The sequence below is a fragment of the Argopecten irradians genome, chromosome 1 (genome assembly GCF_041381155.1).
Source record: "Argopecten irradians isolate NY chromosome 1, Ai_NY, whole genome shotgun sequence".
NCBI classification, from domain to species: Eukaryota; Metazoa; Mollusca; class Bivalvia; order Pectinida; family Pectinidae; genus Argopecten; species Argopecten irradians.
Genome location: NC_091134.1, coordinates 71,617,119 through 71,637,201, shown reverse-complemented (window position 1 = coordinate 71,637,201; position 20,083 = coordinate 71,617,119). Strand labels below are relative to the sequence as shown.

The 20,083-nt window shown below is 39.6% G+C and overlaps 2 protein-coding genes across 2 annotated transcripts; one reads left to right on the top strand and one right to left on the bottom strand.

Annotated features, from left to right (window-relative positions):
• Positions 1 to 1,954: 1,954 nt before the first annotated feature.
• On the bottom strand, positions 1,955 to 4,299 carry LOC138307357 (zinc finger protein 436-like). Its single transcript, XM_069248059.1, has one exon. It carries the CDS (start codon positions 3,716 to 3,718, stop codon positions 2,489 to 2,491), a length of 1,230 nt encoding a protein of 409 aa, XP_069104160.1. The 5' UTR covers positions 3,719 to 4,299; the 3' UTR covers positions 1,955 to 2,488.
• Positions 4,300 to 7,210: 2,911 nt separating this feature from the next.
• On the top strand, positions 7,211 to 10,626 carry LOC138307390 (zinc finger protein OZF-like). Its single transcript, XM_069248113.1, has 2 exons — positions 7,211 to 7,303; positions 9,146 to 10,626. Exon 2 carries the CDS (start codon positions 9,213 to 9,215, stop codon positions 10,152 to 10,154), a length of 942 nt encoding a protein of 313 aa, XP_069104214.1. The 5' UTR covers positions 7,211 to 7,303; positions 9,146 to 9,212; the 3' UTR covers positions 10,155 to 10,626.
• Positions 10,627 to 20,083: the final 9,457 nt, after the last annotated feature.

Sequence of the window (20,083 nt, the reverse complement as noted above, 5' to 3'; positions counted from 1 at the left end):
CCTAGCTCCTATAATTTCATCACTAAATCTGCCCCACCTTCCACACCCAGCCACTACCTAGCTCCTCTATCATCCATCACGCACAAATCTGCCCCACCTTCCACACCCAGCCACTACCTAGCTCCTATATCATCCCATCACTAAAATCTGCCCCACCTTCCACACCCAGCCACTACCTAGCTCTATATCATCACATCACACTAAATCTGCCCCCACTTCCCCACCTAGCCACTACCTAGCTCCTATATCATCACATCACTAAATCTGCCCCCACTTCCCCACCTAGCCACTACCTAGCTCCTATATCATCCCATCACTAAATCTGCCCCCACTTCCCCACCTAGCCACTACCTAGCTCCTATATCATCCCATCACTAAATCTGCCCCCCCCTTCCAGCACTACCTAGATCCTATATCATCCCATCACTAAATCTGCCCCCACTCTTCCACACCCAGCCACTACCTAGATCCTATATCATCCCATCTCTAAATCTGCCCCACTTCCACACCCAGCCATACCTACTACATCCCATACTAAATCTGCCCCACTTCCACACCCAGCCACTACCTAGCTCCTATATCATCCCATCACTAAATCTACCCCCACTTCACACCCAGCCACTACCTAGCTCCTAATATCATCACATCACTAAATCTGTCCCCACTTCCACACCACCCAGCCACTACCTAGCTCCTATATCATCCCATCATTAAATCTGCCCCACTTCCACACCCAGCCACTACCTAGCTCCTATATCATCCCATCACTAAATCTGCCCCACCTTCCACACCCAGCCACTACCTAGCTCCTATATCATCCCATCACTAAATCTGCCCCACTTCCACACCCAGCCACTACCTAGATCCTATATCATCACATCACTAAATCTGCCCCCACTTCCCCACCCAGCCACTACCTAGCTCCTATATCATCCCATCACTAAATCTGCCCCACCTTCCACACCCAGCCACTACCTAGCTCCTATATCATCCCATCACTAAATCTGTCCCCACCTACACCACTACTACCTAGCTCCTATATCATCCCATCATTAAATCTGCCCCACCTTGCACACCCAGCCACTACCTAGATCCTATATCATCCCATCACTAAAATCTGCCCCAACTTCCACACAAGCCACTACCTAGATCTATATCATCCCACCACTAAATCTGCCCCCACTTCCCCACCTAGCCACTACCTAGCTCCTATATCATTTCATCGCTAAATCTACCCCCACTTCCACACCCAGCCACTTCCTTGCTCTTTTATCATCCCATCACTAAATCTGCCTGCACTTCTCCATCCCTGGTCTGGAAATGGGCTATTGGGCTTTTGGCAATACAAAGGGAAATAACCCTCAGTTTCATACAACATTCATTGAAACCTAAATCATTGTAATAATTGATATTGTACAAATTTGGCTATGCTATTTACGCTCTGGACACACTATTTATTATGCATGGGAAATGGTTTTTTACATTGAATTTAAAGAGGGTTGAAGCAGATTAGAATTAAAGAATAGACACCCACCAATAAGGGATATTTGTCGGTTGAATAGATATTTTCTCTGCTTTTCTTTTCTTTCCCTCCTTTTTTTTAAACTTTTGATTTTTATAGGTAAACATAAGTCAGCATAAGTGAACATGGTGGAAGAAATCATTACAAGATAATCATTACCTATATCCCCCAAGGGCAGCTCTGTCATATGAAAATACAGAATAACAAACTCCAATGGTTAATATCAAAGATGGCGGCCTGTCTGCAGACAAGAATGGTTTGTATATGGATATGAGGGACAGACAGATATTTTTTGAAAGTGATTTGAATATCCCACCATCTGCTTACAGTACACTAAAAACTCAAACAAAATCTAAGGCCGTGGTATGGCATATGTGCAGCTTGTCCTTCAATAGGTGGAGTACAACGTATACATACAGATCAAGGCAAATCTCTATACAGTACAAGTTTATTAATTATAACATCCAGTTATTACACAGATTTATAATTCAGAAAGCAAGATATAAAGTTCAATTATTTACAATTTGCAAGTAAAAGTAATACATCATAATCATTAACAGAAGTATTTTATTTGAACATTGTTCAATTGCTACAATTCCATATCTATACCATCACTGTTATTCAGACTTCATATGTTTATACTTAATTTTCATGATTTCATGATCATATATCAATAAACACAGTTGAAAAAAAAATCAAAATAGCCTTTGTCACATTATATGATAATAATAATACATCACTGTAAATATCTTATGTAAATTAAAGTTAATTGTCACATGACTTATAATTAACAGCACATGTATCTTGTAAAGTTGTGAGATTGTCACATGACATCACAGTGCCTTGTAAAGTTGTGAGATGATGTGACTTCACAGTGTCTTGTGAAGTTGTGAGATCATGTGACTTCACAGTGTCTTATGAAGTTGTGAGATCATGTGACTTCACAGTGTCTTGTGAAAATTTGAGTTAATTGTCAGATGACTCTACAGTGTCTGTCTTCACAATAACTTGTGAATTTGTGAAATTGTCACATGATTCCTCGGTGTCTGTCTTCACAATTACTTGTGAAGTTGTAAAATTGTCACATGACTTTACTGAATCTTCTGAAGTAGGGAGATCGTCAGATGACTTCAGAGTGTCTTGTGAAGTTGTGAAATTGTCACATGACTCCTCAGTGTCTGTCTTCACAATTACTTGTGAAGTTGTGAAATTGTCACATGAAGTCATGGAATCTTGCGAAAGTGTGAAATTGTCATATACCTTCACAGTATCCTGTGAAGTTGTGAAATTATCACATGACTTCACAGTGTCTGTCTTCATAGTATCTTGTGAAGTTGTGGGATCACATGATGTAACAGTATCTTGCGAAGTTGTGAAATTCTCATACAACTCCATAGTGTCTTGTGAAGTTGTATCATCACATGACTTCGCAGTAGCTTGTGAAGTTGTAAATTTGACACATAACTTAACAGTATTTTGTAAAGTTGAGAAATTGACACTGGGTGTAGCAGTATCTTGTGAAGTTGTCAAATTTACAGATGGTGAAGGAACAGTATATTGTTTGTTTATGTTTGGTTTTATTAAGTGATGGGTTTTGATATGAGTCATCAGGGCACTGTTCAGTCTGAACTCGTGTCCACAAATACCACATTTATATGGTTTTTCTGCCTTGTGGGTTGTGGCATGAGATGTGAGGTGACTGCTCCGGTTAAACCTCCTACCACAGATTTCACATTCAAACGGCTTCTCTCCAGTATGTATTCTGATGTGCCTTGATAGGTACACCTTCCTAGAAAACTCCTTACCACAAATAAAGCACATGTGTGGTTTCTCTCCCGTGTGTGTTCTCATGTGTCTGGGTAGGTCAGTCTTCACAGTAAACTTTCTTCCACACACATCACACTGGTACGGCTTCTCTCCAGTATGTATTCTTACATGTCTGAACAGTCCATCTTTCTCAGAAAATTCCTTACCACAGTACTGACATTCAAATTGCTTCTCTCCAGTGTGTATCCTGGTATGTCTTGTCAGTGCACCCTTCTGGGAGAACTCCTTACTACAGATTTCACATTGAAATGGCTTCTCCCCTGTATGTGTTCTCATATGTGTTGACAGGTGACTGCTCTGAGTGAATTGTCTCCCACAGACTTTACACTTCTTCTCAGGATCAGGGTTTACTTGTTCCTCCGTATCCATAGTACCCAGGAAGACTCTCAATCAGATAATGATTTTAGGTATTTTGTTGTAACTAACCGGCTACTGCTTCCTTCTTATTAATACTTTGTTTGTTTCACTTAGTTCTCATATTTCATACTAACGACTAGTCAAAGTATTTTGATAATATGAATCATTTATTTTCAGGTGAGAAATGATCTTCAATTACACCCAAATCAGTTGGCCAAGTTTAGATAGAATACACATGTCATCCAAACTATAAGTACACAAAAGTTGTCACCATGTTTAGTAACTTAAACGTTGATTTTCAATTTTTTAATGTTTCTCCCAGTCAAGTTCATGTTTTGGTTTAAGACTTAATGAGTTCCAGTCAGTTTCTGAGTAATATGAACTAATCCAAAAGTATGTACCTGGCCCACTGGTTACAGATCCGACAGTGTGTACTAGGCCTACTGGTTACAGATCTGACAGTATGTACCTGGCCTACTGGTTACAGATCCGACAGTGCGTACTAGACATACTGGTTACAGATCCGACAGAGTGTACTAGGCATACTGGTTACAGATCCGACAGTATGTACTAGGCCTACTGGTTACAGATCCGTCAGGTTACTCAGGTGTACTAGGCCTACTGGTTACAGATCCGACAGTGTGTACTACATACGTACTATGTGGCCTACTTGTTACGGATCTTCCTTATGTCTCTAATTTACTGGTTCCCTCTTCAAGGCATCTCTCAGACTTTCTGTGAAAAAAATAAATAAAGAAATTTATAAAAGTGAGGTATGAGTCACAGACACCTTTCAATATTACACCTACCTCGGTATATAGCTACAGACAAATACGAACACTAAAAGACTCTCACATACAGTCTGTTTGCAAACAGTTGTATAATGAAATACTTATATTAATGCCATAAATAATAATTCAAATTATCTCTGCTAGTTTTGTAGATGACTTATAATTAACCAAAATGGGCATAATCCAGTAAACAGTAACCACTTTGAGCAACCATTTACAATGAAGGGTCTAGTTGTTAAAAATAAAGTTATACACAATATTAATATTGATTAAAAAGCTGTATCCAAACAGGGTGTTAGGGTAACGGATCATAGATTACATATCATTGCACAATGACCATTGATTACTATTTATTGTCTCCCTTGTCAAAAGATGACAATTAACTGATATCACTGTCAGTACTCTCCAGTGGCTAGAGTGTACAGCTAATGGGAAATTATAATTATGTTCAAGTGTCCTGGATAAAAGAGAAGTTACCTTTATATACCGTACACATTTATACTTTTAGCCCTATAGAGTAAGCAATGGAGGTTATCAATCAAGCTCCCTATTTAAAAATGTATTGACAATTTTAAATGTTTTCATTTCACAGAAGTCGGACTGTCCTGCATATAAAGGATTACATAAATTTGTTTACACCCAAACTGAATGTTACCCATTATTCCAATAACATGAGAATCAACTTGTCAGCCGTTTTCTTATCAGACATTAGTTTGCTGACTAGTACTAGTACGGTTGACTATCATTTTCAAAGGCTTATTTCTTTTGCTGCTCATACTTAGTCCAACTTCAGGTGAAGGCAGAAGTAAAAATGTGATAATATCAATATATCTATAGCTTTCACCAAGATAACATCAATGTGTATTTACAGATTAGGTATATATAATTATCCTATTTATATAGGTATACTCAAGGCCTCATAAAATAGTGAATCAAGCTTAGTATGATTCATACTTTCAATAACATTTAGACCTACCATAGATTTAAATATGGCCAGCTTGGTTACTTCCAGAAACGGAATGTGAATTCAAGCTGACAGAATACAAATAAAAGTGAAGGCAGAAGTATTTCAGTGACATAGCAACTTGTTTTTTCTATTTATCGGATGGATCATTATCACCATGATGTTTTTGCTTGGTCATAAATGCTTATGCTAGGATTGAGATGAAAACATTTGTTTTAGATGCAGTTTACGGCTGATCAAAATGTATGTTCATTTATGAAAAAGGGGTAGGCATTTGATTTTGTTGAAAATGTAACCCTCAGCATTGGGTAAATCACCAATCAGAAGTTAGAGCACGACTAATGTTTCAAAAGTGTCTTGTGCTATAGCTCTAATGTTAATCGAGTATTGCACAGTTAATGTTGTGTGCGTCCAACCTGTTAAAGTTTATGTCTAACTAGGACAACAAACATGGCGAAATTTACATGTCCGGGAAAATTTGACACTGACTGCCTATATGTCTTAAAATACGGTCCGTACCAACCATCCAGCAATTATTGAGTATCGAAAGTCAGTGGAAATGGCGTGCGAGAAGCACCCTTTGTCTATTCAACAAATGAATAGTATATCTACCCAAATATAGCAATCCGCCGAGATTAAAGACGATTTGCATATTAACAAAAAATTGATAGAAATTGATATAGCAGTGCACTCTGGCCCTAAACCAGACATCTATATGTCAAAATGTCTAAGTCTGGTGTCAGGGCCAGAGTATCTCAGGCTAAGTCCTTGCTGGTCAAAATGCATATGTCCGGCCATTTCTTTCAACTCTCACAATGCCTACGTAAGACAAACAATAATACCGTGGCTTTAGATCCGTTCCCGAGGACCATCTGTCAGAAATCTTCGTCCGTCGTACAGATGTGCATTACAATAGACTTTTCGGTTACAATCTCAGCTAACAGTCAAAAGAGCGCAGCTCCTGCGCGGGCCGATGCAAGCTCACTACTAACATGTGTGTAATCAGACATTCCAATACCCCTTTGTAATCCATTCAGCGCCTCCATGCAGGCTTTTTTTTCGTGTAGCACGACGAGATTTGATATTTCTGTACTAGACTAAATGTAATCTATAATTAGCTTTAAAAAAATCAAGAACAACGCAATAACAGTTAATATACAAATTGCAATTTTGAAGGTTTGTCAAAAACTATTCCATAATTATTTGAATTCGAAGAATACATGTGTTTTATTGCAAGCTTAAGTCATTATTTGTGACATGCAAATTTCACTACTACTGCCAAAGTAATTATTTGTGACTTGTGAACAAATACTCAGAACATGATTTGTGTCAAGAAACGGGTTACGTGTATGGAATTACAAAGAAAAGATCATATAAATAACCACAATTGAAATCAAATACAGATTTAAGAGACTTAAGATAGCTTAATTATACCTACCAAACAAGGTATTGGTAATCACAAGCAGATCACCTTCGGGACAGCTTTGTTTTTCACACCGGAAGTAGTATCTATGACTATAAATTTCGAATATATGGGCCTTATATTTCCGGACAAAACACTGAATCTGTGAAAAAGTGCTAAAAATACACACAATTTTTTTCGGTATATTTATTAATGCGATGTAACCGTAATAGTATTTGCAATACAACAACCAAAGCGTTAACGTTTACTTCGATATTATGTAGACACGTAATTTGTTTTCTTAGTCGGAAACTTTCATTACGACTCCAAACGACAATTAGACTACAAATGTAATTTCCTATGCAAACAACACAGGACTGTCAGACTGTCGATTTATTGACATTTAATTCCGGTGTATTGATCAAGTAAGGGACATAACGGTAAGACTAAATTTGATATGCAAAGATTTTCCAATCATTTCCTGAGATGAAATAGAGTAGAAACTCTCTGTAACAGTACAGTACATATCTGCAGTAGGATTTATTTACTTGCAACAAAAATAACACTGCTTGAGCGCTTCGATATTTACTGTCGATGTACTTATATTAAATTATTTACACAAATATATCAAGATAATTAAATGCAATTGTTAGAGTCTGAATTAAATAGTTTGATAAGCGATTTGTTTCATTGTTTATAAAAAATAACACCAATGCTCTTGTACGAGTTACTCCCCTTTACATGTAATTTTGCGTATCTTTATACGGACTACGGATTGACAGTAATGCAAGTGTCATCTTATCGATTATATATAGACTTACACAACGAGTCGTTGTTGGATATGGAATTCATTACACACGAATGAGTTATTTTTTAAAAGTTACAAAGACACGAGTGTCTTTTGTAACTTTTAAAAAATAACTTACGAGTGTGGAATAAACTCCATATCCAATAACCACGAGTCGTGTGACCTGTTTCTACCACATGATATTCGTTTTTAGCCGATAAAGGTACGACGAGGAATAGATGTAGTGATATTTTCATCAGCGAAAAGTCACTAATAAATATTCAAAAGTCATATTTTGATAAAGAATCCATTCATATAAAAGTCTTCGAATTGGGTACAACTTTAAGATGAAATATTTCTCATTTAACATATATTATTAAAGTTATTTTTTCAAGGTTACTTAAAATATAAACTCTTTGTCAGACTATAAAAATAACACGCGAATGGCAAAGCCGTGCCGTTTACTTCCCGCCAAATAATCATTAATCTTCTGTAATCAAGTACAAGTCCAATCTGAGTAAAACACAGATCCTTATAACCACTCCGTTCAATAGAGGATCTGACAATATCCCATAAGGGTTCACGTCCAGATGACCTTTATACCACGTGTACTTCTGAGCAAATGCAGTTGCTACACCTTACAACATTAATTGAAATCGTCTTTTCGCCCCAGTATACATATGCAATTAGCTTTGTTGTGCACTTCGGGCGAGATGACTACATACACGAAAATAATTTGGACAGCTTTTTCAAACTCTTTCGTCCCCAGTCAAGATTCTGGCAGTGCCAATTTGATTGGCTATTTCAAAAGGTCATCTTGACGTGACCCCTAATGGGATGTTCTCAGATCCTCTTATCCAACGTAGTGATAATAAGGATCTGTATTTTAATCAGATTGGTGCAAGTCCGTTTCAGACTAATTTTACCAAACTCACTAGTATTCAGATCCTTTTCCGTCAAAACAAGTTACACAGATTATTAAACTTCACATAGAAAAAAATCACGTTTTTGACACATACCTCGACTCATATATACTGTACGCTTTCCAACAGCAGTTTTGACGTCAGGCGGCGATAACAACATACATTGTAGCGTAACGTCACTCGATTATTAATGACGTTGTCAAATGACGATGTTGCACTAAGAAAAAAGTACATGTAGCTCGGTTAAAGTTCACCGTGTCAGCCAATCAGAATGCGTACAATATAAACAAATTGTTAATCAACAGCTGCATCGTTTATCTTATACCCTGAGTGTTGAATAACAGCGCCTATTGCGGTAGAAAGTCCACTTTTCCATTCATTTCTTTATCAAGAGACCTGTAGCACATGCGTTTTGTTGATTTTTTGTATTTCAATAAACAAATGGTAATGTGATTAAGTGCAGGTTCATAGAGTTTATCTTTTTATGATTACAGAAGTGTCAATGTACATGTAATTTAACGCAGACATTGATATTTGTATTTGTACATTGTATTTTCCGTATTATCTTTTAGAAATACCAAGAATGATCTAAAAGAGAGGGTAACAAGTCAACAGAAATTGGAGCATGTTATTGAACCAATGTTGGCTAATATGGATATGGAGAGTGCCCACACAAATCTTATGTCTCAGGTGGAACTACCTGTCAAAGACCAAACAGAGAAGACATGTGGTATATGTGGCAGGCAGTTTACACAAAAGAGTCACCTGTCAGTTCACATGAGGATACACACAGGAGAGAAACCATTTCAGTGTGAAATGTGTTGTAAAAAGTTCTATACCAACAGTCATCTGGTGAGGCATGTTAAAGTCACACACAATAGAGAAAGGCCATTTAAATGTGACATTTGTGGGAGACAATTTTCAGAAAATGGTCTGCTGTCGACACATATGAGATCACACACAGGAGAGAAAGTGTTCAAGTGTGATATCTGTGGGGATGACTTCTTTCTTAACTGTGACCTAGTTAGACATGTCAGCATACATACAGGGGAGAAACCCTTTAAGTGTGAAGTTTGTGGAAAAGGTTTTTATCAGAAAAGTACCATGGTAAGGCATGCCAGGACACATACAGGCGAGAAGCCATTTTCTTGTGACATCTGTGGTAAGGCGTTTTCTCAAAGCAGTGCTCTGGCAAAGCATACCAGAATACATACAGGGGAAAAACCATTCAAATGTGAGGTCTGTGGTAAGGAATTTTCTCATAACAGTGCCCTTTTTAAGCATGACAGAGTGCACACAGGGAAGAAACCATATAAATGTGACATCTGTGGTAAGGCATTTTCCCATGACGGTAGCTTAGCTCATCACATCAGAACACATACAGGAGAAAAACCATTTAAGTGTAACTTCTGTGGTAAGGCGTTTTCCCACAATAGTAATCTGATGAGCCATGTCAGAATACATACAGGAGAGAAGCCGTTTAAATGTGACATTTGTGATAAAGGATTTTCTCAAAGTAATAACTTGTTAAGACATGCTAAATTAGTTCACACCACACCAGATTTAGAGACAGCTGTATGAAGGCAATTTAAGTACACATCACACCAGATTTAGACACATCTGTACGAAGGCGATTTAAGTACACACCACACCAGATTTAGAGACAGCTGTATGAAGGCGATTTAAGTACACACCACACCAGATTTAGAGACATCTGTATGAAGGTGATTTAAGTACACACCACACCAGATTTAGAGACAGCTGTATGAAGGCGATTTAAGTACACAACACACCAGATTTAGAGACATCTGTATGAAGGCGATTTAAGTACACACCACACCAGATTTAGAGACAGCTGTATGAAGGCGATTTAAGTACACACCACATCAGATTTAGAGACAGCTGTATGAAGGCGATTTAAGTACACACCACACAAGATTAGAGACAGCTGTATGAAGGCGATTTAAGTACACAAAACACCAGATTTAGAGACAGCTGTATGAAGGCGATTTAAGTACACAACACACCAGATTTAGAGACAGCTGTATGAAGGCGATTTAAGTACACACCACACCAGATTTAGAGACAGCTGTATGAAGGCGATTTAAGTACACACCACACAGATTTAGAGACATCTGTATGAAGGCGATTTAAGTACACACCACACCAGATTTAGAGACATCTGTATGAAGGCGATTTAAGTACACACCACACCAGATTTAGAGACATCTGTATGAAGGCGATTTAAGTACACACCACACCAGATTTAGAGACATCTGTATGAAGGCGATTTAAGTACACACCACACCAGATTTAGAGACAGCTGTATGAAGGCGATTTAAGTACACACCACACCAGATTTAGAGACAGCTGTATGAAGGCGATTTAAGTACACACCACACCAGATTTAGAGACATCTGTATGAAGGCGATTTAAGTACACACCACACCAGATTTAGAGACATCTGTATGAAGGCGATTTAAGTACACACCACACCAGATTTAGAGACAAGGCATTTAAGTACCACCCACAGATTAGAGACGTCACCACACCAGATTTAGAGACATCTGTATGAAGGCGATTTAAGTACACACCACACCAGATTTAGAGACAGCTGTATGAAGGCGATTTAAGTACACACCACACCAGATTTAGAGACATCTGTATGAAGGCGATTTAAGTACACACACACCAGATTTAGAGACAGCTGTATGAAGGCGATTTAAGTACACACCACACCAGATTTAGAGACATCTGTATGAAGGCGATTTAAGTACACACCACACCAGATTTAGAGACAGCTGTATGAAGGCGATTTAAGTACACACCACACCAGATTTAGAGACATCTGTATGAAGGCGATTTAAGTACACACCACACCAGATTTAGAGACAGCTGTATGAAGGCGATTTAAGTACACACCACACCAGATTTAGAGACATCTGTATGAAGGCGATTTAAGTACACACCACACCAGATTTAGAGACATCTGTATGAAGGCGATTTAAGTACACACCACACCAGATTTAGAGACATCTGTATGAAGGCGATTTAAGTACACACCACACCAGATTTAGAGACATCTGTATGAAGGCGATTTAAGTACACACCACACCAGATTTAGAGACAGCTGTATGAAGGCGATTTAAGTACACACCACACCAGATTTAGAGACATCTGTATGAAGGCGATTTAAGTACACACCACACCAGATTTAGAGACATCTGTATGAAGGCGATTTAAGTACACACCACACCAGATTTAGAGACATCTGTATGAAGGCGATTTAAGTACACACCACACCAGATTTAGAGACAGCTGTATGAAGGCGATTTAAGTACACACCACACAGATTTAGAGACAGCTGTATGAAGGCGATTTAAGTACACACCACACCAGATTTAGAGACAGCTGTATGAAGGCGATTTAAGTACACACACACACCAGATTTAGAGACAGCTGTATGAAGGCGATTTAAGTACACACCACACCAGATTTAGAGACAGCTGTATGAAGGCGATTTAAGTACACACCACACCAGATTTAGAGACATCTGTATGAAGGCGATTTAAGTACACACCACACCAGATTTAGAGACATCTGTATGAAGGCAATTTAAGTACACACCACACCAGATTTAGAGACATCTGTATGAAGGCGATTTAAGTACACACCACACCAGATTTAGAGACATCTGTATGAAGGCGATTTAAGTACACACCACACCAGATTTAGAGACATCTGTATGAAGGCGATTTAAGTACACACCACACCAGATTTAGAGACAGCTGTATGAAGGCAATTTAAGTACACACCACACTAGATTTAGAGACAGCTGTATGAAGGCGATTTAAGTACACACCAAACCAGATTTAGAGACATCTGTATGAAGGCGATTTAAGTACACACCACACCAGATTTAGAGACATCTGTATGAAGGCGATTTAAGTACACACCACACCAGATTTAGAGACATCTGTATGAAGGCGATTTAAGTACACACCACACCAGATTTAGAGACAGCTGTATGAAGGCGATTTAAGTACACAACACACCAGATTTAGAGACATCTGTATGAAGGCGATTTAAGTACACACCACACCAGATTTAGAGACATCTGTATGAAGGCGATTTAAGTACACACCACACCAGATTTAGAGACATCTGTATGAAGGCGATTTAAGTACACACCACACCAGATTTAGAGACAGCTGTATGAAGGCGATTTAAGTACACACCACACCAGATTTAGAGACATCTGTATGAAGGCGATTTAAGTACACACCACACCAGATTTAGAGACAGCTGTATGAAGGCGATTTAAGTACACACCACACCAGATTTAGAGACATCTGTATGAAGGCGATTTAAGTACACACCACACCAGATTTAGAGACATCTGTATGAAGGCGATTTAAGTACACACCACACCAGATTTAGAGACATCTGTATGAAGGCGATTTAAGTACACACCACACCAGATTTAGAGACATCTGTATGAAGGCGATTTAAGTACACACCACACCAGATTTAGAGACATCTGTATGAAGACGATTTAAGTACACACCACACCAGATTTAGAGACAGCTGTATGAAGGCGATTTAAGTACACACCACACCAGATTTAGAGACATCTGTATGAAGGCGATTTAAGTACACACCACACCAGATTTAGAGACAGCTGTATGAAGGCGATTTAAGTACACACCACACCAGATTTAGAGACAGCTGTATGAAGGCGATTTAAGTACACACCACACCAGATTTAGAGACATCTGTATGAAGGCGATTTAAGTACACACCACACCAGATTTAGAGACATCTGTATGAAGGCGATTTAAGTACACACCACACCAGATTTAGAGACAGCTGTATGAAGGCGATTTAAGTACACACCACACCAGATTTAGAGACAGCTGTATGAAGGCGATTTAAGTACACACCACACCAGATTTAGAGACAGCTGTATGAAGGCGATTTAAGTACACACCACACCAGATTTAGAGACATCTGTATGAAGGCGATTTAAGTACACACCACACCAGATTTAGAGACATCTGTATGAAGGCGATTTAAGTACACACCACACCAGATTTAGAGACATCTGTATGAAGGCGATTTAAGTACACAACACACCAGATTTAGAGACATCTGTATGAAGGCGATTTAAGTACACAACACACCAGATTTAGAGACAGCTGTATGAAGGCGATTTAAGTACACACCACACCAGATTTAGAGACAGCTGTATGAAGGCGATTTAAGTACACACCACACCAGATTTAGAGACATCTGTATGAAGACGATTTAAGTACACACCACACTAGATTTAGAGACAGCTGTATGAAGGCGATTTAAGTACACACCACACCAGATTTAGAGACATCTGTATGAAGGCGATTTAAGTACACACCACACCAGATTTAGAGACAGCTGTATGAAGGCGATTTAAGTACACACCACACCAGATTTAGAGACAGCTGTATGAAGGCGATTTAAGTACACACCACACCAGATTTAGAGACAGCTGTATGAAGGCGATTTAAGTACACACCACACCAGATTTAGAGACATCTGTATGAAGGCGATTTAAGTACACACCACACCAGATTTAGAGACAGCTGTATGAAGGCGATTTAAGTACACACCACACCAGATTTAGAGACATCTGTATGAAGGCGATTTAAGTACACACCACATCAGATTTAGAGACAGCTGTATGAAGGCGATTTAAGTACACACCACACCAGATTTAGAGACATCTGTATGAAGGCGATTGAAGTACACAACACACCAGATTTAGAGACATCTGTATGAAGGCGATTTAAGTACACACCACACCAGATTTAGAGACATCTGTATGAAGACGATTTAAGTACACAACACACCAGATTTAGAGACATCTGTATGAAGGCGATTTAAGTACACACCACACCAGATTTAGAGACAGCTGTATGAAGACGATTAACATCTGTTCATCTGTCGGTAGGGGAAGAACATTGAAATGGAAATTGTTTGAGTAAAGTACGGTTTGACAAATGTGGTTAAAACCCCGGAGGAAAGGCATGGAAAGACAAGGGCGTTACCCTTACAACAATGGCGCTTGTGGCTTAGTCTTCACTGCAAGGAGGATGGCGAAGGATTTGCAAACATGTTTTGACTTCATGACTTAGTAACAGCTAGCTAGGTGACGATTCGTCTGCTATTCGGTCAAATTAACATCGGTAGTAAATTACACATTTTACTGGGATCCAAACTTGGTGTTACTTATGTTTCATACTGACTTCTACGACAATATAACATACATTTGCCTTCAATTTTGTGTTGATAGGTTATATGTATGTTTGTGTTTGATTTACTCAAAGCGTTTCATGAGAAAATCACAAATAATAAATTTAGAATTTTGATATACATGTCGTGAAATTTTTGAGCCATATTGTCCATATATTTTTTATACACTTTTTAGAGACAATGAATTAATGTAATTAAAATAAATTATGTTGTTATTTATGCTTTTGTAGGTATAATACATGTATAAACATTATCTCATTCAAAGTATGAGCAGCTAAGTTAGAAACTTGCTAAACAAAAATAGTTAGTTAAGAAAGAATATACATGTCGGATGAGGTTATATTGGTTTAAAATATTTTCCATTAATGTAATCCCTGATTGTTTCTATTAGTTTGCTGGTTTTTGCAGATAGCTCTGTCAACAGCAAATTAATTATTGACAAGAAGTTAAACTTTCTTGACTATTTCCTTTTAACTAATAAACATTGCTATTCAATGTTAAAATTGTCAAGATTTGTCTTAAAATTGAAATATATCATGCGTCAATCTGATTAAAATCAGCTGTTTGATACTCCGCTAACTACGTGCTCCGCTACAAACAAATGTAGCGGAGCACGTAGTTAGCGGAGTATCAAACAGCTGATTTTAATAAGATTGATCATGCGTTCAAAGCATTTTGTGTAATAGCATATGTTCAATAGCTGCACAAAAACCTTAACATTAGACTTCCTTTTTTACATCTTTGATACAGTTATGAATGTTGAAAACACTGCAGAAAACAGCAAAACTCATATTTTAATATAAGAACCCGGTTATTACTAGTAATTATTATTTCCAGAAATAAACATCAAAGTCTAATAAAAAATACGGTGAAAATAATCGCTCGCTCCAATTTTTCCGCTTTCAAAATATTTTCAGAAAAAAAAAAAATTCGCTCGCTCGCTCCTATTTTAAAATCCAAAAATCCGAAGAACAAGAAATCAAATTGGAATGGCCTTACATCTGTAAATTGTATTAGCGTTTCCTATATTTCGCCTAAAGGGACTGATAGGACCCCGTGTGACACCATGGGATGCAGCACAGCAGCAGTAATGTTGTTATTGTCTGTGACCCTTTTATTGTAGATGGTTCCTTTATGTGAAAATAAACGTCTATACTTGGAAATGGTCTTGTTTGTGCATAAGTGAGGCAGACATGTTCATGGCCACATCTGGCAGAAATGCGAAACATTGCATACGGATATTAAGATGATCAACACAACATCTCCGTCCCTTGCATAAATGGTGATATTTCAGTATCCCTATATGTAAGGATATTTGTTACACAACCAGGTGTCGTTTCGATGACTAGTACGATGTGTGCACTGTCACATTTAGACAAATGAACACCAAGTTTATAGGGCCAGTATTGATGAAGACCTGCTGTGACTTTGAACCAGACATTTGGGCCAGTATTGATGAAGACACTTTGACCAGCATGACATTTGGGCCAGTATTGATGAAGACCTGCTGTGACTTTGACCAGCATGACATTTGGGCCAGTATTGATGAAGACCTGCTGTGACTTTGACCAGCATGACATTTGGGCCAGTATTGATGAAGACCTGCTGTGACTTTGACCAGCATGACATTTGGGCCAGTATTGATGAAGACCTGCTGTGAGAGCATGAAACATTTGGGCCAGTATTGATGAAGACCTGCTGTGACCAGCATGACATTTGGACCAGTATTGATGAAGACCTGCTGTGACTTTGACCAGCATGACATTTTGGGCCAGTATTGATGAAGACCTGCTGTGACTTTGACCAGCATGACATTTGGCCAGTATTGATGAAGACCTGCTGTGACTTTGACCAGCATGACATTTGGACCAGTATTGATGAAGACCTGCTGTGACTTTGACCAGCATGACATTTGGCCAGTATTGATGAAGACCTGCTGTGACTTTGACCAGCATGACATTTGGGCCAGTATTGATGAAGACCTGCTGTGACTTTGACCAGCATGACATTTGGCCAGTATTGATGAAGACCTGCTGTGACTTTGACCAGCATGACATTTGGGCCAGTATTGATGATGAGACCTGCTGTGACTTTGACCAGCATGACATTTGGACCAGTATTGATGAAGACCTGCTGTGACTTTGACCAGCATGACATTTGGGCCAGTATTGATGAAGACCTGCATTGACTTTGACCAGCATGACATTTGGACCAGTATTGATGAAGACTGCTGTGACTTTGACCAGCATGACATTTGGACCAGTATTGATGAAGACCTGCTGTGACTTTGACCAGCATGACATTTGGATCAGTATTGATGATGAATGCTGTGACTTTGACCAGCATGACATTTGGGCCAGTATTGATGAAGACCTGCTGTGACTTTGACCAGCATGACATTTGGGCCAGTATTGATGAAGACCTGCTGTGACTTTGACCAGCATGACATTTGGGCCAGTATTGATGATGACTGCTGTGACTTTGACCAGCATGACATTTGGGCCAGTATTGATGAAGACCTGCTGTGACTTTGACCAGCATGACATTTGGGCCAGTATTGATGAAGACCTGCTGTGACTTTGACCAGCATGACATTTGGACCAGTATTGATGAAGACCTGCTGTGACTTTGACCAGCATGACATTTGGGCCAGTATTGATGAAGACCTGCTGTGACTTTGACCAGCATGACATTTGGGCCAGTATTGATGAAGACCTGCTGTGACTTTGACCAGCATGACATTTGGGCCAGTATTGATGAAGACCTGCTGTGACTTTGACCAGCATGACATTTGGCCAGTATTGATGAAGACCTGCTGTGACTTTGACCAGCATGACATTTGGGCCAGTATTGATGAAGACCTGCTGTGACTTTGACCAGCATGACATTTGGGCCAGTATTGATGAAGACCTGCTGTGACTTTGACCAGCATGACATTTGGACCAGTATTGATGAAGACCTGCTGTGACTTTGACCAGCATGACATTTGGGCCAGTATTGATGATGAATGCTGTGACTTTGACCAGCATGACATTTGGACCAGTATTGATGAAGACCTGCTGTGACTTTGACCAGCATGACATTTGGGCCAGTATTGATGAAGACCTGCTGTGACTTTGACCAGCATGACATTTGGGCCAGTATTGATGAAGACCTGCTGTGACTTTGACCAGCATGACATTTGGGCCAGTATTGATGAAGACCTGCTGTGACTTTGACCAGCATGACATTTGGGCCAGTATTGATGAAGACCTGCTGTGACTTTGACCAGCATGACATTTGGGCCAGTATTGATGAAGACCTGCTGTGACTTTGACCAGCATGACATTTGGACCAGTATTGATGAAGACCTGCTGTGACTTTGACCAGCATGACATTTGGGCCAGTATTGATGAAGACCTGCTGTGACTTTGACCAGCATGACATTTGGGCCAGTATTGATGAAGACCTGCTGTGACTTTGACCAGCATGACATTTGGGCCAGTATTGATGAAGACCTGCTGTGACTTTGACCAGCATGACATTTGGGCCAGTATTGATGAAGACCTGCTGTGACTTTGACCAGCATGACATTTGGGCCAGTATTGATGAAGACCTGCTGTGACTTTGACCAGCATGACATTTGGGCCAGTATTGATGAAGACCTGCTGTGACTTTGACCAGCATGACATTTGGACCAGTATTGATGAAGACCTGCTGTGACTTTGACCAGCATGACATTTGGGCCAGTATTGATGATGACTGCTGTGACTTTGACCAGCATGACATTTGGGCCAGTATTGATGAAGACCTGCTGTGACTTTGACCAGCATGACATTTGGGCCAGTATTGATGATGACTGCTGTGACTTTGACCAGCATGACATTTGGACCAGTATTGATGAAGACCTGCTGTGACTTTGACCAGCATGACATTTGGGCCAGTATTGATGAAGACCTGCTGTGACTTTGACCAGCATGACATTTGGGCCAGTAGTATTGATGAAGACCTGCTGTGACATTGACCAGCATGACATTTGGATCAGTATTGATGAAGACCTGCTGTGACTTTGACCAGCATGACATTTGGGCCAGTATTGATGAAGACCTGCTGTGACTTTGACCAGCATGACATTTGGGCCAGTATTGATGAAGACCTGCTGTGACTTTGACCAGCATGACATTTGGACCAGTATTGATGAAGACCTGCTGTGACTTTGACCAGCATGACATTTGGGCCAGTATTGATGAAGACCTGCTGTGACTTTGACCAGCATGACATTTGGACCAGTATTGATGAAGACCTGCTGTGACTTTGACCAGCATGACATTTGGACCAGTATTGATGAAGACCTGCTGTGACTTTGACCAGCATGACATTTGGGCCAGTATTGATGAAGACCTGCTGTGACTTTGACCAGCATGACATTTGGGCCAGTATTGATGAAGACCTGCTGTGACTTTGACCAGCATGACATTTGGGCCAGTATTGATGAAGACCTGCTGTGACTTTGACCAGCATGACATTTGGACCAGTATTGATGAAGACCTGCATTGACTTTGACCAGCATGACATTTGGACCAGTATTGATGAAGACCTGCTGTGACTTTGACCAGCATGACATTTGGGCCAGTATTGATGAAGACCTGCTGTGACTTTGACCAGCATGACATTTGGGCCAGTATTGATGAAGACCTGCTGTGACTTTGACCAGCATGACATTTGGGCAAGTATTGATGATGACTGCTGTGACTTTGACCAGCATGACATTTGGGCCAGTATTGATGAAGACCTGCTGTGACTTTGACCAGCATGACATTTGGACCAGTATTGATGAAGACCTGCTGTGACTTTGACCAGCATGACATTTGGACCAGTATTGATGAAGACCTGCTGTGACTTTGACCAGCATGACATTTGGGCCAGTATTGATGAAGACCTGCTGTGACTTTGACCAGCATGACATTTGGGCCAGTATTGATGATGACTGCTGTGACTTTGACCAGCATGACATTTGGACCAGTATTGATGAAGACCTGCTGTGACTTTGACCAGCATGACATTTGGGCCAGTATTGATGAAGACCTGCTGTGACTTTGACCAGCATGACATTTGGACCAGTATTGATGAAGACCTGCTGTGACTTTGACCAGCATGACATTTGGGCCAGTATTGATGAAGACCTGCTGTGACTTTGACCAGCATGACATTTGGACCAGTATTGATGAAGACCTGCTGTG